Source organism: Phascolarctos cinereus, unplaced genomic scaffold (assembly GCF_003287225.1).
Source record: "Phascolarctos cinereus isolate Bilbo 61053 unplaced genomic scaffold, phaCin_HiC Scaffold_4;HRSCAF=312, whole genome shotgun sequence".
In the NCBI taxonomy this organism is placed as follows: Eukaryota; Metazoa; Chordata; class Mammalia; order Diprotodontia; family Phascolarctidae; genus Phascolarctos; species Phascolarctos cinereus.
In genome coordinates, this window is record NW_027555847.1 from 251,384,106 (window position 1) to 251,409,108 (window position 25,003).

Below are 25,003 nucleotides of genomic sequence, written 5' to 3' on the forward strand. Positions count from 1 at the left end.
TTCCAGAATTTTTCCTAAATTAATATTAATTTCATGGGCTTATGTTTTTGAACATCAGGACAATGTCTGCTTGTCTCCATTCCCTTGGCATCCTCCCACCCTCCCAGCCCCCTTTCCAATGTTCTTCAGAATCATTGAGAAGAATTTGGCAGCCACATTTGCAAGTTATTTCAATACCTGGTATCCATTTTTAGTATTCAGCCATGGGCACCATGCTATAGTGCTGGTGAGGTTCTCTGAACCTTAGCTTTCCCTTCTATAAAACCACTAACATCTAAAACAACTTACATCATACAGGGTTGTTATAAAGATCAAATGAGATAACATATATGAAAATGTTTTGATAGCTGTAAAATACTATATAAATGCATGGAAGTATTGTGTTACCATTATTATTGTTTCTAAAATACATTAGGTTAGGAAGGGGGAAAGAGTGAGAATAGTAGAGTGGGACAGAAAGATAAAGATAGAAATAGTAGGAGGGGAGGACTTGGCTATTCTTCACTGAAACTGAGGATATTCTCCAAGTAAGAGTCCCAAGCAGAGAAAGAACAGATGTTCCTACCACTTGGGGCTTTGAAAATAACAGAATTAGAAACTCAATTTGTCCTGGGAAGCCAGTGTCAGTGAGAGGCAAGGTGGCATAAAGGAAAGCGAGCTGGCTTCAGCGTCAGGAAGACCTACAAGTTCAAGTCCTCCTCTGACACACATACTGGCTGCTGACCCTGGGTAAGACATTCAACCTCTCAGTGCCCAAGGCAACCAAACAGTTATATCTTAAACAAGACTATAAGTTGCAGGTAGGTATGGATTTATATTGGTAGAGGGAATTTCTTCATTAGGCATTTCCTTTACCAATGAAATCACAGGTTCAATGAAAAAAAAAAGGCCAGTGTCTCAGTTAAGGATGACAACAGTATTTAACCCAGGGGTAGGGAACCTGTGGCCTTGAGGCCACATGTGGCTTTCTAGGTCCTTGGGTGCAGCCTTTTTTCTGAGTCCAAATTTTACAGAACAAGTCCTTTTATTAAGGGGATTTGTTCTGTGAAGTTTGGATTCAAAGGGCCACACTTGAGGACCTAGAAGGCCACATGTGGCCTTGAAGCCACAGTTTCCCCACCCCTGAACTAATGCTATTTGGTCACTGAGGGCTAATACTGAAACAAAATACTTACTGGTTGCTAGTTTACAATATGGCTCTAAATGTGGCTTTGGATACAACTTACTTATGATGTTTAGGAACAGTTGTCTCATTGTTGAAGTATTGCTGTTTCACTCTCACACCACAAATCCACCTATTTTACCCACAAAGAATAATGCATTTGTATTTCATCATTTTGAAAACTCAAAACATATCTGCAATTTTTTGCCCAGGTGTGCCTTGGCCTTGTAACTATGTTGGCCAAATAAGACAGAAGGCAAGAAGGAGTATGTTAGCTCATATATATGTGCATGTTGTGGGCAAAGCAAGTATGCCCACACTGGGGTTCTCACCACTGCCTCGTTCTCTGGAGCAGACTGATTTGACATTGTGTGACGGTTGTCGTGGGTCCAAGAAGGAAACATGAGCTTGGGAGCCCACTGCATACACAGACCACTCATGGCCATAGGCCAGACACACATTCTCACGACAGTATGGCAGCTTGATGGACAGGAGCTGAAAACCAACAGAAAGAGGATGAGCATATGACACAAGGAAATGGCAGACAACCCCTGACCCCAATGCTTTCAGAGGGCAAGATGATCAACAGATAAAAATATAAACTATCAATGAAAAAACCCATAAAAACTCTTTCTTCTGTGTCTCTAGAGAACCATCCTCAAGAGTTGCCAGAAGAAAAAGCGTGTGATCATCTTTAAGAAATGAAAATAGGTGGACATTGGTGAGAATAAGGCAGGAGGGGCAGCTAGGTGGCATAGTGGATAGAGCACCAGTCCCGAAGTCAGGAGGACCTGATTTCAAATCCGGCCTCAGACCAAACACTTGACACTCAACTAGCTGTGTGACCCTGGGCGAGTCACTTTACCCCAATTGCCTTTAAAAAAAAAGATATAGCGAGAATAAGGCAGGAAAGAAGATAAGCCTTAAACCAAAGAATCAGAGTGTAGTTTAGAGGAACCTGCTCTACTCAAACAGCCATCTTTCTCCTCATTATGGGATAAATACAGCAATCTCATTACCTTTGACCAAGTCATTACATTCAACAGAACTGCTACGATAGAGTAGACTACAGAAAGCAAATCAAAAGGGCAGTGTACGTGTGGGAGGATTAGGAGGGTAACCCATTCTATTCCCTTTTACCCTCCAATAAGAAACACATTGGAATCTTGTCAGAATCACTTATTCATCCACATGACAGATTTTCATTGAGTACCTGTCTATGTGAAGCACTATACTAGCATCGTGAAGAACAAAATCTTGTAAACTTGCTAAAAGAAAAAGGACTTTCTGAGTACTGCTTCCTTGTGAGAAATAATCACAACACAGAAGTTGCAAGCAACAAAGAATGTTTGATTATGGACTTAAGAGGAAGATACTACTTCAAATATAAGTAAATTGGATTTAATACATTCTAGAAAAATTGTATGTAAACTGAATCCAACTTCCCCCTGATTTACATGATAATTTCAGGGACACTTTGTTTTTATTTATAATTGATATTCACTTGCCAATGGCTAATACTTAATTTTATTTGCCCTCAATGCCTTAATCAAGTAGTTAATTATTTATAAATACTTAAATAGACTAGGAGGGCTACTATTGAAAAGAATTAAAAAATATCTTCTAATTCAGCCATCTAAATATCTAGGATTCGCAAAAAGAAGCATACACTTGGATTCTAATGATCTAAGAGTTAAATTCAGGAGGTTTCTACAATTTCCTCAAGCTTAGTTGTAGGCAAAAGGGTACCCAGGGGTTTTCTATAGCTGAGTATCTCAGAATTGGTTAGGAGACTAGGGAAGATTCACAGAGTACCATGACTACAAGATTAACTGATTTTCATACAAAGTCACAAAGGAAGTACTGTGATCACACCTTGGACAGTGTGTGTTCTGCTTTCCAGAGATGAAAGTAGCCATCGAGGGACACTGCTCCAAGCTCCTGGAAGAAAGAATGAGAAGCAGGTTAAAGATACCTCTACAACAATTCATGTCCCATAGCCATTAAAGGCCGAACTGGATGAGTGGTGCCTAGAACCAGGCAGCCATGACTTTCCATTTTGGTTCCTCCCCATATCTCACCCCATTAAAGTTCTTGCTTCACTGTGGAGAGGTAATATGGTATAAAAGAAAGAGAGCTGGGTTTAGTGAAGTCAAGAAAAATGGATCTGAATCACAACTCTGTGACTATGGGCAAAATACCTCTACCTCTGAGTCTCAGTCTTCTCATTTGGAAAATAAGGATAATAATAACTATATATTTAGTATTATAATATATAATATTACATATAATATACACTTATTATATATTATATATAATAGCACCTACCTCTAAGAATTGGTAGGGTAAAACCATCTTGTAAACTTTAAAGTGCTATAGAAATATAAGTTATAATAATAATAATAATAATTATTATTATTATTAACTGCTTGACCTCCACTTTTGGAGACATTTGTTCTTCTTATGATTCTTTTAGCCCTGTCTCAAGTTACCTCCACCTTATTCCACACTTCTGATTTGGAAGACACAAGTCAACTTTGTAGTGTAAGTCATCGGAGAAGAAAACAGAATAAGGCAAGTGACTGCTTTTAGGGTCATAATAATAATAAAATATTAATGTGAAAATCTGTCCAAGAATAGACTATAGCACCTGTGAGCGTCTATGTCCACAGCAGGTAAATAAAGGATCAACAAAACATGCATGTACTTGTGTGTGTACATAAGTAAGTCCACACAACTCTGGGAAAACAGGCACAAACCAGACACAAACCATCTAAGCTGGGGACCGTCTCAGGGAAATGAGAGTGGTACCAACACAAGTCTTATTTGCTGACTTGTGTTCTAGGCCAGTTGCTCCCACCTCTCAAGGCTGGACTTACAACCTTGTTATTTTTTCTGGCAAATATTTCTCTCCATTTTAGGGAGAAGAGAACCAAATTAAGCACTGCTGGGAGCCCAGAAAGACCCAAGTTACTTGATTAATACTAACTCAAGCCCAAGATATAGATGCATCCTCATCATGGGAAAGCTGCTGATGCCTACTTCCAGTCTTGTTCACTGAAAGCTCAAGAATAAAGGAAATATTTCCCAAATTGTCTAACAGTAAGAAAAAGAAAAAGCAGGCTCCAGTAATGAAATTCCCCAGCAGCGCTGACATCTTCCTGTGGTTTGTTACATTCGCCCCTGTGTATGCCCCTCAGTGCCCTGCACACAGCATGTGAGCACATGCACACATCCTTACTTTGTTTTTATTGTTGAAGGCCAGAGCCCGGACCTTGCAGTTGTCAGGATTAGTATTCTCCTTAGGGATGTCTTTTAGGGCCCTGTGTGTGATGTGAGCATACACAGGGACTCGGGATACGTTGTGCCTGGCATCACTTTTGGTCAACACATCTTCTGTCACCTCCCAAAGCCCCATGGAACCATCCCGTGAGCCTGCAGAGGGAACAAGTACTCAGTTTGGACAAACACAAAGCACTGACTAACCTTCCTCACAACCAAACGGTGGGTTTCATTAGTCTAATTTTGCAGAAATTAGGACAACTTCCTCTTCCCCCACACAAATGTTCCCTTACTCCTAGAGATTTTGTGATATAGTGGTTAGTTTGCTGAACAAGCCAGGAATACCTGGGTTCAAATCACATCCCAGATACTGCCTAGTTTTGTGACTCTGGCAAGTCAACTCTTTGTGCATCAGTTTCTTCATTTGTAAAATGAGGTATTAGGTTTAATAGCCTCTAAAATGTCTTATAGTTGTAAATCCTTTGTCCCTTCTCACACTCACCAATATCCTACTAAGAGTCTAACAAGAATTCAGAGTCCTGAAATAGGACTAGTTGAGGGCTAGAGTGTCTTTTTAATTTGTGTTGTCACACAGGCCTGATTTCCTGACTGCTTTTTCTTCAGGCCCTGGTTCTGTGTTAATTCTCATAAATAGCTAGCCTGGTCTAAATCAGGAACACCAAGAGAGAAAACCAGCAGTGTCTGAGCCTCACACACAGTTCTGTCATGTGAATTCACGGCAGGGATCAGTGCTAATGGCCTCAGTTCTGAGGGCCCTTAGCAGGAGGGGAAAGGAATAACTGCAAAACACCAGGCTGATGTGGAAGGGAAGAGCCAGGTGTGGGATGGAGAATGAAAGAAACAGTCTCTGAGGTAGGCGACAAACTATTACTCTGAATGATGAGATCCTAGAGAAGTCCTGATTCATTTTCATTTTGAGAGCCTTAGTTCTAGTTATAGGTAGCATAAAGAAAAGCAAGCAGTTTTGAGTTGCCAGGCCTCAGTTTGAATCCTGACTGAGATATGTGTGTGGATACAAATCACAGCCTCTCTGACCCTCAGGTTCCTCATCTGTATAAAGGAGATGATACTTAAGTATTAGCCACCTCACAGGGCTACCATTAAGAAAAATTCCTTGTAAACTACAATATGTATCATAAGTGTGACTTGTTTGGTCTTAGGGATAGCAAAATATCTTACATTTTAAAAATTCCACTAAGAAATTGCTTTTGAAATAAAATGCTTTTATTTCAAGGAATAAATTTTCTTTAACACAGCCAAACTCAGGGATATGACATAGGAAAATGTCAGTAAGGCTTACCTTTTCCTACTCAAGATTCTCATGGAGCTAGTAACACCATCCTCACCTTTACTGCCTTTAAAGATACTATCCTTTTCATAGAAAGGGGCCACATCTGACTCACTATTGAAAGATCATTTAGTTTAGATTATTTTTCCAATTGCTGGGATGGATACACATTCATTCATTCTCACTCAGACCCCTTTGTGACCATCACCAGGGTAACTGAATAGGATTAGTGCCACAGTTTTGCCTTATTCCATGGCTTTGAAATGCCTTCCAATGTGCTTCTTGCTATACTTGAAATGGTAGAAGTAAATCATTCTCTTTTTGCTTGTCTACTCTTTTTCAGTCTTTTTTGCGGGTATATTCCACCTACTTCTTAAACTTTGGTGTCCCCAAAGATCCAGACATAGGCTCTCTTCTTTCTGTATATTCATTCTCTCTTGTTTATCTCATCAGCTCTAATCTGATGATGCACTAAACTATACATTCAACCCCAACCCCTCTCTTGAATTTTAATCTTGCATGGTCAATTACCTGCTAAACATTTCTAATCTGATGATGGCATCTTAAACTCAACATGACCCAAACTCAACTCATTATGTTCCTTGCTGAACTGGACCCTCCTCCAAAGCTTTTCCTATTTATCATCCTTCCATCCACCTGCTTTCATAATCTCAGATTTAACTTTGACTCTTCCTTCTTCTTCATCTCCATGTACATTCAGTTGCCAAGCACTGTGGAGGAGTTCATCCCCACATCCTTCATATCCACCCCTTCTCTACACTCACATAGTCAGAACTCACTTAGTTCAGACTTTTGCCACGACTATTGCAATGCAGCCTCCTAATTGGTATTTTGGCTCTGATCTCTCAAATCCCTACTCAAATCTATCCAAATGGAGCTGCCAAAATAGTCTAAGGCATGGGTCTGTTTAGTCTCCTCCTTCTTATTGGCATTCTTTTGCCCTTTGGCAGTCTCCCCAGATTTCCATTTAAAGTCCTCTATAACCTGGCTCCAACCTACCTTTCTAGATGAATTTCATATTATTCTCTTTCCTTAACTTTATGTTCTATCTTAATAGGCCTACTAGGTATTCCATAAACTCTGCACACCATCTCCTGTTTCCATGCCTTGTCATAGTTTGTTCCACATGCATGGAGTGTAGTCCACTTCTCCTTACCTCTGCCTCTTAGATTCTTCATATTTATCCAAAGACTAACTCAAGGACCACTTTCTCATGTAAAGTGTTCTCAACTCCCTCAGTTAGGGAGCTCTTATTCAACTGCCTGCAAATAGTAAACCTCCAAGAAGATAGAAAGTCCTTGAGGTCAAAGAATATTTAACTTTGGTCTTTACATTCTTAGTGCCTAGCACAGTACCCCATATAGAGGCATTTCAAGCAATCAGTTGACAAGGGCTTAATATACGGTGATATTGCCACATGACAACCCTGTTTCTAGTTGCTGCCTTTTGTCTTTGTATCCCCGAACAGTACTTGCCCTAAGGGGATTACATTCATACAGTAGTATGAGGGAAACCGCATATACATGTAGGTATATATAAAATATATACAAGATAATTTGGGAAAGGTGAGGCACTAACAGCTGTAGAGATTAGGTTCGTGTAGTAATGTATAATCAAGCTTGGAAATGTAGGGTGGAATTAGATTTTGAAATATTTTAAATACCAAACAAAGGTGCTTGTATTTGATGCTAAAGGTTAAGAGGGGGTTACTGGAGTTACTTAATTCAGTAGAGGAGTGACATGTTCAGGCCAGTGCTTTAGGAAAATCACTCCAGCAGTTGTGTGGAAGATACATTTAGGAGGCGAGAAACTTGAGGCAGAGATTATTGAGTCCAGATGAGGGCCTGAACAAGGCTGGAGAGCTAGTAATTAGAAAGAACAGGACAGATGGCAGAGATATTGTGGAGCTAGAATCAAGAAGACTTAGAAGCTGTTGGATGTGTAGGATAAGGGAGAATGAGAAGCTGAGGATGACTTGGAGGCCATAAATCCAGTATTCAGGCAGCATCCTAAATAAGGTTCATGTCACTTTCCTTCCTTAGGGATAAAGACAATGAAATTCACCTCCTGGTCACCTTGAGTACCATCCTTAGGTGCCACTGTCTTCACCTTAGCACTTAGGTTTAGAAGGAACAGAGGAAGGCAAATAATACTTAAGAAAAATGTGGGAAATCAGTAACTCAGCTCTTGGTAGGTCCTAGCCTCAGGTAGGAACCCAAAGGGAGTAGAGTATTCTTGTATTTCTGCCTATACTTCTTAGAATCTGGTATAGAACCAGCTCAGTGGTTACTGTCAAGCTCAAATTAAAATATTGCTCTTAGCTAAAAAAATGTATGTGGGATTGTGGACAGAAAGATAAAGTTCTGGGGATCCTTTGCTTTCCTTTTTTGAGTTTGCTGCTGGTGATATTAAAATAAATACTTGACTGAAACATTTTCTCTAAAAGTACAACTTCTTTTAAATGCCAGAGCCTGAAAATCGCATAGCCCTAGATTCTCTCCTATATTTAAATACATTTTTAAAAAATCCTGCAGCTCCCTGAAATAAAAATCTTGTCATACAACCAAGGAAAAGAGTAAAGAACTTATCCAAATGGAATTTTCTTTCCAACCTCATTGTACCCTTTTCCTTCCTCCTCACCAATCCCTCATCCTGAACTCCGGCCAAGCCAGCCTTTCCCCTGTTCCTCACAGGCAGTGCTCCACTTCCCATCTCTTGTCTTTGCACTGACCGCCCAATATGCCAGGAATGTACTCCCTCCTTACCTCCAGCTCAGAGGATCCTGCTCTCCCATCAAGACGCAGTCAAGCACCATCTTACGCATGAAGCCTTCTTTGATCTCCTCAGCTGCTAGTGCCTCCCTTTCAAATCACCTTGTATTTAGCTAGTTTGTGTTTATTTGTGCTTATCACCTTTGTTTTTTTTCTGTATATACTGACATAGGTCCTTACAGCTATTAGAATGTAAGCACCTTGTAAGCAGGGATCATTTCACTCACTGTGTTTGTATACCATGGTATACAGCAGACATTTAATAAATACTTGTTGACTGACTAATCACTCCCATTAGTCTTCTGACTTCTACTTCTATATGTTCTTTGTTGCCTCTAGCACTGATAATCCTACTCAAAAATGATTTTAAGGAGAACGTACAGAATATATCCTATAACTTTTGGCTTCTAAGCTCTTTTGAATCAAGCACTCTTGTAGTTTTTGTCAATTGTGTGATGAGAATCCCTTAGCCAGAAGGTTCCAAAAGATCATACAACACTGAAAATCATCTTAGAATATGATAATTTTACCAGAAACTGCCATGGTATCACTGATCCATGCAATAGAGAATATCCAGTCCTTGTGTCCATCCTTGAAGCAGGGGAGAGAAGAAAAGAAAATCACTCAGAAAACAGGGTTCATCATACTGATTCCATTATTTTGAGTCTGTGAGTCAGCCAAAGAAAACCTACAAATCAATTTGCTAAAATGGCAGCTATAGTCTACTCCAACACACATTTGTAAAAATGATAAATGTAATAACATTCTAACCAATGGGGACTGCATAAACATCTCCAGATCTCTCTTGAAACTGAGAGACAATCAATTCTCTTAAGGAAATGGTGATGCCTGGGAATCAGTAAATTAGTTCAGCTGGCATTTATCTCAAGTCCTTGCCTGATTCTCCCTTACATATTCCCAGGAGAACTGTTCCTGTTTCCCAAGCAAAAACAAAACAAAACAAAATACAATGCTAATAGCCCCATCATTCAAAATTAATTATTTGAGGTGTGTGGCTCACAAAACTCTGGTTCTGAATGTAGAACCAAATTAAAATGTAATTGGGAAATGTTTGACAAAATAAATAAAATTATAGTACAATATAGATAATGGTAATTTGTGGTTTTCTAAGTCATATGTGGCCCACGGGGATCTATTTCTATTTGAGTTTGACACCACTGATCTTGACCCTCATCACATTAATAACTATTTCCATTTCTATTAATACTATATTTGCTTATTTAAAGCAGAAATTTGCTTTATATATATGGATCTTTTATCCCTTGGGGTAAGCAAAGTTAAAAATAGCAGAATTGTCAATTCTGACATCTCTGCATGACCAAGAATGATTTCGCCTTCTTGAAGGGTTCTTAACACTGTTTCTAGATTTAATTTCTCGTCTCAGAACTTTCTGAGGATCAAGTTAGTGTTCTAAATAGGATGTGATGGAGAACTTTCTAGAAAACTTGGTGAAAAGTGGAGGGAGAAAAGGAGCTGTCGCTGCCCTAGCTCCATGCAAAAGAACTCGCCCCACTGCAATCTTCTCTTTTTTCCCACTTGCTCCCCCAACATCCCAAATGATTCACTGGCAGTTCCCTTTCATCCCTCAGACATTGACACTTCCACAGTGGTATACCCTGAGCATCACTCCCTGATTATAGAAAATAAGGAAGAAAGCCTTATTATGATTTTTTTGGGGTAAAACTCAATGCCTCCCAGGAAGAACTAAAAAAGGCATATAGGAAGCTATCTTTGAAATACCACTTGATAGATAAAATAGATAAGAATTCAAATGAAGGAGAAAAGTTCAAACAATTCTCAGCTTATGAAATGCTTTCTGATACAAAGAAAAGATTTATATGACAAAGGTGGAGAACAAGCCATCAAAGAGGGTGGTTCTGCTAATGACCTTGGTTTTCCAGTCAAAATATTTGCTATGTTTTTTTGAGGAGGTGGAAGAAGGCTAAAGAAACAGAGAGATAAAAATGTTGCTCATCAGTTGCCAGTGACCTTAAAAGATTTATATAATGGTACAACAAGAAACTGGCTTTGCAAAAGAATTTGATTTGTGATAAATGTGAAGGACAGGGTGGTAAGAATGGAGCTGTGGAATGCTGTATCAAATGCAGAGATACTGGAATGCACATAAGAATTCATCAGATAGAACCTAGAATGGTTCAGCAAATTCAATCAATTTGCATGGAATGCCAGGATGCAGGGAACAAATCAGACCTAGAGATAGATTTAAATATTGCAGCAGAAGGAAAATTGTTCAAGGGAAAAAGATTCTGGAGGTTCATAATGACAAGGGCATGAAAGATGGTCAGGAGATAACATTCCATAATGAAGGTGACTAGGAGCGAGGACTTGAGCCAGAAGATCTTGAGCCAGAAGATATTAACATTGCTTTGGATCAGAAGGACCACACTATATTTACACAATGAGCTGGGGATCTTTTCATGTGTACAGATATCCAATTCGTTGAAGCACTGTGTGGCTTTCAGAAACCAATATCAACTCTTGACAATAGAACTATCGTCATTCCTTCTCGCCCTGGTCAGATTGCCAAGCTTGGAAATAGAAATATCAAATGTGTGCTGAATTAAGGCATCTCGATTTATTACTGACCTTATGAAAAAAGGATTCTAATAATTGAATTTAAGGTAAACTTTCCAGAGAATGGTTTTCTTTCATCAGATAAGCTATCTTTGTTGGAAAAATTACTGCTTGAAAGAAAGGAAGTAGAGGAGACTGGAGAAATGCATCGAGTAGAATGGTGAACTTTGACTCATCTCAAGAAAGATGACATTACAATGGGGACGAATGGTAGCATTTATAAGGATGATGAGTATGAAGTAGTGTTCAGTGTGAAACCTCTTAATGGGAGCCAATGAATACTCTTCACTGTAATGCTGGCTTTTGTATGCAATAATGAATGAGTGAAGGACTACAATCATCTCAACACACTCACCACTAGCTATTGTTTTTGTTGTAATATTCAACTATAGTTATGTTTTTTATGTTCATGTTAATGAATAAAATCAGTGATATAAAATGCTGACTTTGCAATTTATGACGTTCAGAGTGCAAGATAGTTTAACATTGTTAATTATTTCCTTATGGTGAAGAAGCCCCCAAGCAATTTTTCATGATTTGTACTTTTGCTTCAAAGCACATATGTAGGGCCTTAGATTGAGGTTTAATTCTTGATTGATTAAATGTACACAAGCATTTATAATTATTAAACTCTGAAATTAAATTTTTTACTGAATTTTTAAAAAAGTAGGATGGGATGAGACAGGTGCCTTTGAATCATTCTTGCTAACTCAAATGCCTCTCATTAGCAGGATGCTATCTTGCTCTAATTTAAGTGTTGTGTAAATGATTAGATTTGGGATTTGATTACACTGTTTTCCACCTGGTGCCACTGAATCAATCCTGAAAGACTAAGTTTACCCTGGCCTATTAATCTAAAATCCACAATACAAACAAGAAAGTTTTGCTCTCTATAGATGCAATAAAGAAGTCAGTTTGGTTTAAGCCTCAATTCTCATGAAACGAAATTTTTAAAAAAAAGATGAGGAAGAGGGGGAAAGGACAGATAGAAAGAGGAAAAGTTGGAGGTCAAGGAAGAGCCTTTTCTTAGGCTTAAATTGAAAGGTCAAGAGAAAGCCCCATGCTAGGAAGGCTGCTCAGGTTTAATGCCAAATGTGGGAAGAAATGAAAAGAGAGGAGAAAATAATAGTTTCGCAAAAAGAACCACAAAAACCATTAACAAGACCTATCTCCTTGTTCTCACCAGAGAGGTAGGGGGATTACTAGAGTAAACTATAACCTATATCAACAGGCACGGTCACTATATTGGCTATCTTTGCTTAACTGTTTTTCTTGATTACAAGGGAGAGTTTAATTCAGAGGGTGGGTGGAAATGATGGATGTAAAAACAAAAGGTGTCAATAAAGCCAAGTTTTTTTTTTACATGGCTATTCCTCTTCCCCTATGTAGTTCTGTCATTTTTTCTCCTAACGCTATCTACTTTGGGAGAGAAAATTGGGAAAACAAAGAGACTAGGCCTGCCCCTTGGCATAAACTCCCTGTTCAGTCACACAAGGCTTAAGTAATGTAAATAACATGATATGATGGCTGCATCTTTCTCAGAGGGCACAGAAGCAAATACGTGTTTGAACTCGAATGGATCTCACACCTATCAGGTTAGCTAAAGTGATAAAAGGGGAAAATGACAAATGTTGGAGGTGATGTAGAAAAACTGGGACACTAATATACTGTTGGTGGAACTGTGAACTGATCCATCCATTTTGGATTTATAACCCAAAGAGTTATGAAACTATGTATACCCACTGACCCAGCAACATCACTATTAGGTCTGTTTCTCAAGGTGATCACGGAAAAAGGAAAAGAACTTATATGTTCTAAAATATTTATAGCAGCTGTCTTTATGATGGCAAAGAACTGGAAATTGAGGGGATGCCCATCAATTGGGGAATGGCTAAATAAGTTGTGGTATGTGATTGTGATGGGACTGTGCTACAAGAAATGATGAGCTCAATGATCTTAGAAAAATACGGAAAGACTTGCAGGAAATAATGAAGAATTAAATGAGCAGAACCAAGAGAACACTTATACAGTAACAGCAATATTGTTCGAAGAACAACTGTGAATGACCCAGTTATTTTGAATATTATAAATACTCAAATCAACTATAAAGGACCTATGAAGGAAGATGCCATCTACCTCCAGAGAAAGAACTGATAAAGCGATGTATAGTATGGTTTTAACATGTATATATATTTATATACATACATATATAAATATATATAAACATATCTGTGTCTAATGGTGGCCTTCTCTAGAGCACTGTGGGGAGGAAAGGAGAAAAAAATAAAAAGGGCACAGCAGAGAACAAAAGAAAACTCAATGGAACCACAGAAAAGCAGGGTAGCTTTGAAAATGATGTGTAGTATTTATTACATAGGTTTTTTTTAAAGCAAACAGTGTGAAATGAAGATTCATGGTTTCATATCAAATCCTCTCTTTGTATTATACTGTGTAAATGGAAATTTTTTTTGTCTTTTTGCATTTAAGTTCAAAATGAATTTAAAAAAAGAACTTGAGTGGATCTAGGAAAGATTATATTTTGACAAAACGGCTAACTGCTCAGTAGAACAAAAATAAGTTTGACTCTTCTAGATGATGAAATGCTCAACATTATTAGGAAAGCTTGGAGACAGAAAACATAGCTCTCCCCTTATACAAAATCAGAATTCACCTGCGCTTAGAATGCAATGTATAGTTTCGGTTGCTGCCACATAACAGAGCTTGAGAAGGTGCATAAAAACAACTAACATGATCCACGGGCTGGATAGCTGGATGAGTTTTTTAGAAGAGATTTCAACACTTTAGATATGTGGACAATATGGAAGAACAAAGTGGGAGATGAGCTGTCTATGAAGTTATGAATGATATGAACAACAAAGTCTATACCCAGTCTCAAAGTACTAAAAAATAGCAGCCATATCCACATCCTCTGAAACTGAAAGAGATAAATTTATACTTAATAAAAAAGGAGAAACTGATACTTGGTAAAAAAAATCATGGAATTCATTAAACAAGTAGTACTGTCTAAAAACACAAAAGATCCAAGATAGGGCTCAATCAATTCTAAAATGAGATATTAAAGGAATGCTTAGGGTTATGCTCCAAACACATTTCAACACTCATTCAGACAAGTTCTCAGTATCACTTTATGGCTCCTCAAAGAAAAGACAGAAAAAGGACAAAGGGAAATAAAAGTCTATAGCCTGGGCGCCACTAAAGTCCAGAATCAACTGATTTTAGATGATTCTGAGGTTAAATTGATCCTGTATCATTTTCTTATTGATCTTATTTATAATTAATTGATTTTGTTCTCTAACTGCTTTTGTCCGTAAATGGTTAAGTCACAGCTCTTTGTCTCTAAACTTAGCTCAGGATTTGGCTGGCCTATAATGTGTTAAGTGTAAAAATCCAGCTCTCTTGCTAATCACTGATTTATTTGTGCCTCAAGGAATTTAACTGACCTTGGGGGATGCATGTGAACACAAGGGAGTCAGGTCTAATAGTTTTACATCCCAAATTATCCTTCAAGGATATTTGGTTTATTATCTTGCACCAAGAGGTAAGGAGGGCTTTGTTGCTAGGCCCCATTACCAAACTTCCAACCAATCATGTTGTTCCTTGCACCTCAGCTGTATAACCAATCATGTTATCCTCAACAATCTACCCTGTTCTGTTCTTTGTTCTTTACTCCCCAAAACCTATAAAGAGAAACTGTCATTTTGCTGGGGGGTCTTCGGCATAAATGGAGAAAAGACATTGATCCATTTGTTGACAGGACTCATGACCCTGCTCATAAACGTTATCTCGCTTGGAGGACTGCCTCAGCTTACCCTTTTGTTAGATTCTACTAGCAAAAACTCTAACACGAATAAAAGTAACCTGCCACTTGGGGCAAATTCCAAATTCTAAGAAATAAGCTCCCAATTAGTAATGGCAAATAAAAAAGAAAGTATTTTAACTTAAAATATTCAAAGGTTATTAAATTCTCCCCAATGCCTGGAAATTTTGTCAATCTGAAGGTGTAAAAGAAATCTCTAAAGTCATGGATTGAGAAGCTGGATACATCTTCATCTCATACACACTTTGGCAGGAATTCCAAAGGGAATTAGAGTTTGTGAGTAAATGTGGTAACTGTAGATTTTATTATCTACTGCCCATTCTAAGAAGATGCCTCATCTTTTAAATGGTCTGTGACAGCATATAGCTGTGGAATTCTTCATCCCAAATACATTACTGTACAATATCATCATGAAACCCTTAAAGAAAATAATTATATAAGATTATGTTTGTGTTCCTGGTTTTCAGCTGGGGTAAACCCTGACTTTTCTAGGCCCATACTAAGTAAAGGGAGCTCAATTCTAATACTGGCCTCAGACGGGAGAGAGAAGGGAAGATGGATAGAATGCCAAAGGGAGGTCCTCTCCACAGAAACACCTTATAAGAGCTTCTCTGGATCCTTCATTATGTGGCTACCCTATTTGGACCACACATAAGAAAGCTTAGTTTCTAAATTCAACTTCTAGAGCAAATAGGAACATGGTGAATCACATGTATATGATTCATTTCCATGTACCTGTTGGACACTTTAAACCAGGTGCACCAATCATCAAGCAGGAATGTAAGTACAACTCTGATGTGAAAGTCTAGGCAAATCTCAAATAGATGACCATTACAGTAGTTGTTTCTTTTCCCCATTATGCATGATATGAAAGTCTAGGTAAACCTCAAATAAATGAACATCACAGTAGTTGTTATTTCTTCCCTCTATACATCCGCAGATACATTTAGAAAAAACTTACATCTCCCACACACACAGGATCTAACGTAGGCAGCCGATAGATCGCAAGGCTGTTGGGATTGTCTCCTCCCGTGGCCAGTAGAGTTCTTGAGGGGTTCAGCTCGATGGCATGGATACCACAGCCCTGCTGGGTCACCACTCCAGGTTCTCGATCTTTCAAAATGGGAATCTTGGTGATCTGGCCTGTCTGGACATCGACCACAAACAACTGAAAAAAAATGGGGCAGGGAAATACCATAAAAGAATAACTAAGAAGCTGAGGAAATGTACCATTTTTTCAGGGTTGTAGATTACAGGGTTATAGCTTCATCAGAAAGACCTGCTAGGTGAAATGTTTTTAAATATTATGCTGATACAAAAATATTTATACCAAGTCTTTTTGTTGTGGAAAAAAAATGGAAACCAAAGGAGTGCCCCTCAATTAGGGAGTGGCTAAACAAATTATGAAGGGAATAGTTTTAGAGAAACATGGAAAAACTTGTATGAACTGATGTGGAGTGAAGTGAGCAGAACCAGCAATACAATTTAAGTAATATTTAAAAGACAAACAACTCTGAAAGACTTAAAAACTGACCAGTGAATGCAATGAGAAACCATGACTCCAGATGGCCTTAGGATGAAATACATTACCTACCTCCCGTCAGCAGACAATGGACTCAGGATGTAGACTGAGACATATAATTTTTGGATATGGGCAATGCTGGAATTAGTTTTAGTTGATTATACATATTTATCACAAAGGTTTTGGTGGTGGTGTTTAAATGAGAGGGAGGCAGCAGGAGGGAAAGAATTTTTTTTAATTGAAAAAATTTTTAAAAAACCCCATGATGGTAATAAACAGATTCTCCTCTTAAGGTAAACAAGTTCATACTCAAGTTCTCCCTACCACTGAGGTTATAGTATTTGCCTTAACCAGTCAATATCAGAAAAGTTAAGAGTCCAAGTTAGTCTTGAACATTAAATAACTATTGGTGCTGATATGTTCATTCCAAGTGTCGGGTTGCATTACCTGAAAACTCCACAGGGATCAGCAAACTATGGCCTGAAGAATGGTTTTTACATTCTAAATTAAAGTTTTGTTTTATTTAAAGATGTAAAAACAATTCTTAGCTCACAGGCCAGACAAAAACAGACTCATTATACTGCAAGATGAAAAACTCAGAAACTCACACCCCTCAGTAGCCCCTGCTCCTGGGGCTCTTCCCTCTCTCTGGCTGGAGAGGGCAGGAAGTAGACATTTGGAAGCTCATTCTTGATCCTCCTCATTTAAGGATGACACTCAGGGAATTCTCATCATTTGCCACCTAGCTACTTTCATGGACTTCATCATCTTCAGAAACTCATCATTCTGTAAGATGAAATCAATTCAGAAACTAACACCTCCTCAGATAGTTTGCCTCTCCCACTGCATGACTTCATCATGCCCTGGGACAGGTAACCTTTTCAAGCTTCCCCCTTTTCAGCTTTTTATGTGCTGTCTCTCCCCTCATTAGATTGTGAGTTCCTTTAGGGGAAGGACTATCTCATACCTTTCTTTGTATCCCCAGTGTATGGCACAGATTAGGCATTTAAAAAATTGACTGTGACTTGGGATTATCCCTTGAACTATCATTTGCCATCCCTTGACTCCAGAATGATATAAAAAACATTATATCAAGTTGGATAGCAAAGGAATAAGTCACAAAGTCGAATCCTACACCACGTACCATTTCTATCTCTGTTTCATATGTAAACTCTTATCTAATCTCTGCTCAGTTTATATTTTATTAGAAGGAAGGAAAGAATGAATGACAGCATGTTCCAAAAAATTCTCATTTGTTAAATTTTCTGCTATCTTCTGAATGGCTAAGTGTTTCAATATAAAGATGCTAGATCTAACCTAGATGTTTTCTTCTCCTCCTTCTTTGTCCCACCCCAATCCCTCCATATATACTCATCAGAACTCTAGGACAGTTGGCCTCCCTTCACTTAGGGCCAGGAGGAGAGAAACAAATATTGCTAAGCACCAGACACAGTATACTCCAGAAAACCCTAGAAGTAGGCAAAGGAACCCAAGTACCCAACTAACTCAGGTCACATAAATGGCCTCAAAACCCAAGAATGCTCATATCAACAAATAAATATACAACAAAATACTTAGTAGCTACCATTTCCTGAGTTCCTGCCACATGGTGAAAAGTCAAAAATGGTAAGTGAGAACTAATTCAAACACAAATTTAAGCTCCACCTATAATAGGCACTGGGGAGACAGAAGGATATGACATACATATAGAAAACTATAATATACAATATTACACAAAGAGAGATACAAAACAAAGTGTGCTCTGAATTCTGTTAGGGATAGGCAGTTACAGAAGATCAGGTAAGGATTCATGAAGATTCATTTCTCTCTAGACTCTGAGACTCCTGACTCTGAACTTTCTCCACCATGCCACAACAGCCTTTACTCCTTGGAAAAGCACTCTGACCCCATGCAGCCTCCTCACTCTGCAAGTCCACTCTGGCCCTTTGTCCCCTTCCTCTAAATGGTTGATTGCTCCTAGGTAACCCTATTTTAGAGAAGTATTCAGGACATCCACATCTTCATTCATTTCTCTCAAGGCTCAGTTACATTTTCCCTCTTCCTCTACACTGCAACATTCCCTTCCTCTTCTTTTGGCTTCCTTTTTAATGTGTGATATCTCCACATCAGAATGTAAGCTCTGAGGGCAAGAACTCTCTTTCTGCTTGTACTTATATTCCCAGAGCTCAGCACAAGAATAAGCACCTAATAAATGCTTGTTAACTTGAGGCATCTGAGTTAGTCCTTAGAAGAGGGAAGGGATTCTTAACAGGTGAAAAGGGAAGGAATACTAAGCTCCAACCCTCAATAAATTTGCCATCTATTCAGGAACAACATACAGTCATAGGCATAAAACATGTTAAGAAATGGGTCTCCATCACTTTGCTAGAGTAATTAAAATGCCTCAAGGCAGATGGAGTAAACTCAGGAAAGTTTTAATGGAGGAGGTGAGTCTTGGGTAAGGAAGGATATGGTACCAAACAGGAAATAGAGGCAATTACAAAAGGTAAAATAGACAACTTTAATTACATGAAAATAAAAAGCTCCTACATAGAAAAAATTAATACACCTAGAGAAGGAAAGGAAGAGGCTGAGAGAGAAAAAAGTTCTTAAAAGAATTACAAAGAATTCACAACCCCATAAAAGAATGCTCCAAATGACTGAGAGAAATGCAAATTAAAACTATCTTGAGGTTTTATCTCACAGCCTAAAACTCATCAAAGAAGACAAAAGATGGCACATTAATACATTGTTGGTGGAGCTGTGAAAAGGTACGATTATTTTGGAAAGCAAATTTGGCATTATACAAATTAAGTGACTAAAGTGTCCATACCTTTCAAACAAGAGACTCTCTTGCTGGGCTTATCCCTTAAGGAAGTCATTGTTAAGAAGATATTTGTAGCAACACTTTGTGCAGTAGAAAAGGTTTGGAAACAAAGTAGATGCCATTGATTGGGAAATGGCTAAACAAATCATGGATTATGAATGTAATGGAATACTACTGTGCTGTTAAGAAATGAAGCATATGATGCACACAGAGAAGTATGATAAGTTCTACATGAACTGATGAAGGGTAAAGTAAGCAGAGTCAAAGAAACAACACATATAATAACTATAGCAAGGTAATGATAACTACACACATAAAAAGTGTATATAACAAAATTATAAAGACCAAGCATGAATCAAATGAAGAAATATGATAGGGTGTTCCCAATCCACCCCTTCATGGAGGTGGGAAGTCCACAGGTGTTACAAAGTGTGTATGTTTTCTGACTTTTTCAATTACTGATTAGATTTTTTTCACCTTTTCTTTTTTGTCTTTAAAAATATTTCTTGGGGCAGCTAGGTGGCGCAGTGGATATAGCACTGGCCCTGAAGTCAGGAGGACCTGAGTTCAAATCCAGCCTCAGACCAAACACTTGACACTTACTAGCTGTGTGACCCTGGGCAAGTCACTTAACCCCAAATGCCTTAAAACAACAACAACAACAACAAAAATATTATTTCTTATATAGGATGGCTCTCTAGCAGTAGGGAAAGGATAATTATGAGTATAAAAAAAAGACATCAATAAAAACTTATTTTTTTAAAAAGGAAGGCTATGATTTGCTGAAGTAGAGTCGTGTGCACTATTAGCAAAGCTGTGAATTGATCTAACCATTTTGGAAAATAATTTGGAATTGTATAAGAGAAATTACAAAACAATGTACAGGGACTCAGCAATTCTGTGATGGCATCAAAGACAGAAACAAAGGTCCCATATTTTAAAAAAATTCATAGCATAACTTTTAATGGTAGCAGAAAAGGAAAAAGGTAGATGCTTATGAGAAAATGGCTGAAAAAATTATAGAATATGAATATTTTTATTGTTATGGTCTTTAAATATGCTGTGCTTAGTTAGCATTTATGTTTTTTAATATTTATTCAAAACTTTTCCATGCTATAGGCCATGATCTAGTTTTCCAAATAACACTATGTGCTTAGAAAAAGATATTTTTTAAGGTTTTGATTCAAAAGATGGTATATATAGTATACATATGTATGTATATATACATACACATACATTTAGTATTGATATAATATTATTATCTGTAGTTCCTTTTTATAAGTAAAATTTCCCTATCTCCCTTGATGCTGTGAATTTTTTTTTGTTTTGTCTAGCACAGGATTTCTTTGGATCTGTGAAATTGGTGTCTTAAAACATTCTGATAAGCTATATTTCAGCATTGTTGTTTTTCTTTATAATGTTGGTTTTCCTTTATAATGCTATACATTTTATTTTATGCATAAAAAACATTATTCTGACCCACAGATTTTGCAAGACTGCTAAAGGGGTCCACAACTCAAAAAAGATTAAAAATCCCTGGTCTGATAATATGTTTGCAACTCTTGCTTTTTTTTCCCCTTCAAATCACAATATACTTTTGTTTTATGCTCTTTATGCTCTTATTTTTATATGTTTCTTGTACAGGCATTCCTCAGAGATATTGTGGGTTCTGTTCCAGACCAAAGCAATAAAGCAAATGTCTCAATAAAGAAAGTCACGAAATTTTTGGTTTCCCAGTACATATAAAAGTTAAGTTTACACTATACTGTAATCTAGTAAGTGTGCAATAGTATTATGTCTAAGAGAACAATGTACATACCTCAATTAAAAAAATACTTTATGGCTTAAAAAATGTTAACCATCATCTGAGTCTTCAATGAGTTGTATCTTTTTGCTGGTGGAGGGTCTTGCCTCCATGTTGATGGCTGCTGATCAGAGTGGTGGTAAGCTTGGGGTGCTGAGGCAATTTCTTAAAAAACAATGAAGTCTGCTGCAATGATTGACTCTTCCTTTCACTTAAATACTTAGAGACTACTGTAGGATTATTAATTGGCCCAATTTCAATATTATTGCATCTCGAAGAATAGGGAGCCCGGATGAGAAGGAAAGAGATGGGGAATGACTCGTCAGTGGAGCAGTCAGAACATACACAGCATTGATTATGTTCACTTTCTTACATGGGTGTGGTTTGTGGTGATCCAAAACAATTACAATGGTAACATCAAAGATCATTGATCAAGATCACCATAACAGATATAATAATAATGAAAACATTTGAAATATTGCGAGAACTACCAAAATGTGACATAGAGACACAATGTGAACACATACTGTTGGAAAAATAGCACCAATGGACTTGATCGATGCAGGGCTGCTACAAACCTTCAGTTTGTGAAAACCAAAATATCTGTGAAGATCAGTATAGGGAAGAGCAATAAAATGAGGTGCCTGTATAACAGCAAATTGTTGGGTTTTCTTTTCCTATCTACCATGTCATTCTCATTTTATTGTATTACTTATTAATCCATTCACATTTAAGATTATAATTGTTAGGCTTAGGTTTCTTCAATTTATTTCTTTTATATTGATTTTTCCCCCCCTTCCTCTTTTAAATCAGTACTTTCTCCTGGCAATTAGTTTTGTTTACATGACTCTGATGCTACTCAATTCCCAAGGGCTTTCTCCCTATTTCCATTTACCTAACTTATCCTAAGTTCCTGGAATTTACTTAAATTGCTAAATAAATAAAAATTATTTATTTCTTCCCCTTTTTGACTCATCCTTCTTCACAGCCAGAGCCCACTAACCTCTTATTTTACCTAATACTTTCTTGCTAGGTCCTTTTCTAAGAAGTTTTTCTTTGCTTTGTTCTCATTTCTCTTCCTTTCTAATTATTCTGACCATTCTCTAATTCAGGGGCTATAGTCTTATTTATTATGTATCCTTCATGAGCATACAACTTTTTTTTTTTTTGGCAAGGCAGTCAGGGTTAAGTGACTCGCCCAGGGTCACATAGCTAGCAGATGTCAAGTATCTGAGGCTGGGATTTGAACTCAGGTCATCCTGACTCCAGGGCCAGTACTCTATCCATTGCGCCACCTGGCTGCTCCAAGCATATAAACTTCTGAAGTACCAAGTTTGACCTCTTTCCTCTATTCTATTTCTATGTTCTTGTATTTTTAAATCTTATTATAGTCCTCCCTATTTTCTCCTCTGCCTCACTATTAGAAATATAAATTCATGAAGGAAGACTTTGAAATAGAAACAATGTCTTATGCTGGTAGTCACTCTTGTGTCCAAAACCATGAAGTCTAGTCCTACTCACTGCACCCTTACTATAAGTTGAGAAACTAAAGTTATTAACCTTTATCTATTCAATTATGACTTGGGATAAGTGGGGGATAGAGGTGGGGACCACATGCATCTGTGGTTTTCCTCTGCCTTCCCTCTCCCTTTTCTTGAAAAGAAACTTCCCACTATGTTAATCATATCTCATAAAAGATAATGTCACCTAAAGAGAGTAATGGGATTTAATCCATGGAATATTAATTTATTTCTTCTTTTCATATAACTCATTCTTTTAAGTTCCAATTAAATCTTTAGCCTTTCACATCCTTCTTGATCCCAATTCTCTAGCATTCCATGCAATTTCTTATTTTTAAATAGCCTATGAGAGAATTTATTTCATCACTTAATCTTTTACTGGTAATTATACTTTTTAATCTCTCCTGAAGTTTTTTTGTACATATGTTTGCAAATTGAATATTTTCTCATCTCTCACTTTAAAATTTTTCGTAAGATGCCTCAAATTTGCTTGTACTTCAAATTGCTTTTTCTGCTTCCATTTCTTATAAAAGTCCCATTTTTCTTCATTGATAATTAAGCTCAGTTTTGCAGGATATGTTATTTGGAGTTGCAGCCTGGGTTTCTTCGCTTTTTGGAATATCCTATTCTATTTCTTCTGATTTCTTATGACTCTTGGACAACCCTGGATTATCTTTTGGACCCAAGACTTCCCAGGGAAAGATGAATTAGCCTTAGTTTTAGCCTACAATACTCGTACCCTCCTTCCTTCCCCGGAGGCAGTGGTCTCCTTCCTGGTACTTCCAGGAACACAGTATCTAGCCAGCCAACCTGTGGTTTCTGTTTTAACCCGAGACTTTTCAAGGAGCACTCTGCTAGCCTCAGATATATAGCTTAGCTCCCCATGGCCTCTTTGTTACCTTCTCAGTGCTCCAACAGTTATTCAGAGATCACACCTACCTCACACTGCCAGCTCTTGCCTTTCATCCAGACTCCTACAGCTGCACTTTGCCTGATCCTGCCTGTTGTGAAGTGGACTTCGTGATTCTTACAAGAATCAATATCATCATCTGCCACAAGGCTGGACATCAATGAAGACCTCTGAACAGGTCAATCAACTTCATTCTTCAATGTCCTCTCCAACCACAGATAATCTGCTTGCACTCAGTCCTCAATGGTGCATAATATGAACCCTAAATATGGAGAGCATGATGGGGTGAGAGTATGAACCAGAGGTGTGGAACCTGCAGCCTCAAGGCCACATGTGGCCCTCTCGGACCTCAAGTGTGGCCCTTTGACTGAATCCAGACTTCACAGAACAAATCCCCTTAATAAAAGGATTTATTCTGTAAAACTTGGACTCAGTCAAAAGGCTGCACCCAAGGACATAGAAGGCCACATATGGCCTCAAGGCCACACAGGTTCCCCACTCCTGAAACTTCATACTCTTACCCCATCATCTTCTCCCTATTCTGTTGATTCTGAATCACCAGCTATCATTATGCAAACCCCATTCGCTATCACCCATTCCTTGCTCCCATCCTCCTCAATCTAGCACTCCTTCTATTAATGTTCCACTCTAAAGCTACTCACCCCTTCCTGCTCTTTGGAATGCCTCTTCCACAATTAAAGGTGTCATTTTCCACTCCCTTCAATTTTTGGCTCTCACTGTAACCTGGTTCCCTCCTGGTAACACAACATTCCTGGCCCTTTCCAGTATTGGTTGTACTTTTTTCTTTTTCTTAAAAGTGCATTTTATCTGCAGTTATGGATTCTCTCGCTCTCTCTTCTCCCTCCCCTACTTACTGAGATAGTTAAGCAAAACAAATTCTCACACTAGCCATTTCTGAAAAAAATAAAATATGCATAAAACTGCATTCTGAGTCCATCAGCTTTTTGAGGTGGATAGCATATTTCATCATGAGACCTTTGGATGTGTGGTTGGTCACTGCGATGATCAGAGTTCCTAAGGTTTTTTGGAACTGATCATCTTTACAATATTGTTGCTGGATATATTGTTCTCCTCGTTCTCCTCTTAGTTTTAGATAGGTATTACTTAGCATTTTAAGGAAAGCTCCAATTATTCCTACGCTTTCTAGTATTTTAAGAGGAATGGTTGCTGCATCTTTTCAAAAGTCTTTTCTGTATCTATTTTTGCATCTACACACATATATAGATATAACACAAATCTATTGAGATACATTTTTTGCTGTTTTTGTTAATAATGTTCATAATTTTCTTAATATTTAACTATTACTACATTTTTAATCAAATCAAGATAGTTTGACCATCATGGTCAAAGTGCATTATCTTTGTGATATGTTGCTGTTGTCTCATTGCTCATATTTTATT

General features: G+C 37.8%; 2 protein-coding genes across 3 annotated transcripts in view; one reads left to right on the forward strand and one right to left on the reverse strand.

The window, feature by feature from the left end:
* The window catches only part of DCAF12 (DDB1 and CUL4 associated factor 12), a 120,105-nt gene that overhangs the window by 31,759 nt on the left and 63,343 nt on the right, over positions 1 to 25,003 (reverse strand). For both annotated transcript variants that reach the window (XR_013486077.1, XM_020978918.2), the window contains exons 3-7: positions 15,961 to 16,167; positions 9,076 to 9,136; positions 4,404 to 4,597; positions 3,038 to 3,103; positions 1,495 to 1,657 (exon numbers count right to left, since the gene is read on the reverse strand). Coding sequence is in view for 1 of the 2 variants with exons in the window: in XM_020978918.2 (XP_020834577.1) it covers positions 1,495 to 1,657; positions 3,038 to 3,103; positions 4,404 to 4,597; positions 9,076 to 9,136; positions 15,961 to 16,167 (691 nt within the window). In the remaining variant the exon portion in view is untranslated. The remainder of the gene's footprint in view (positions 1 to 1,494; positions 1,658 to 3,037; positions 3,104 to 4,403; positions 4,598 to 9,075; positions 9,137 to 15,960; positions 16,168 to 25,003) is intronic.
* DNAJA1 (DnaJ heat shock protein family (Hsp40) member A1) lies at positions 9,991 to 11,325 on the forward strand. Its single transcript, XM_078154516.1, is given in 6 exon segments — positions 9,991 to 10,021; positions 10,215 to 10,395; positions 10,397 to 10,575; positions 10,578 to 10,751; positions 10,754 to 10,894; positions 11,153 to 11,325. Coding segments are annotated over 6 exon segments (879 nt in total).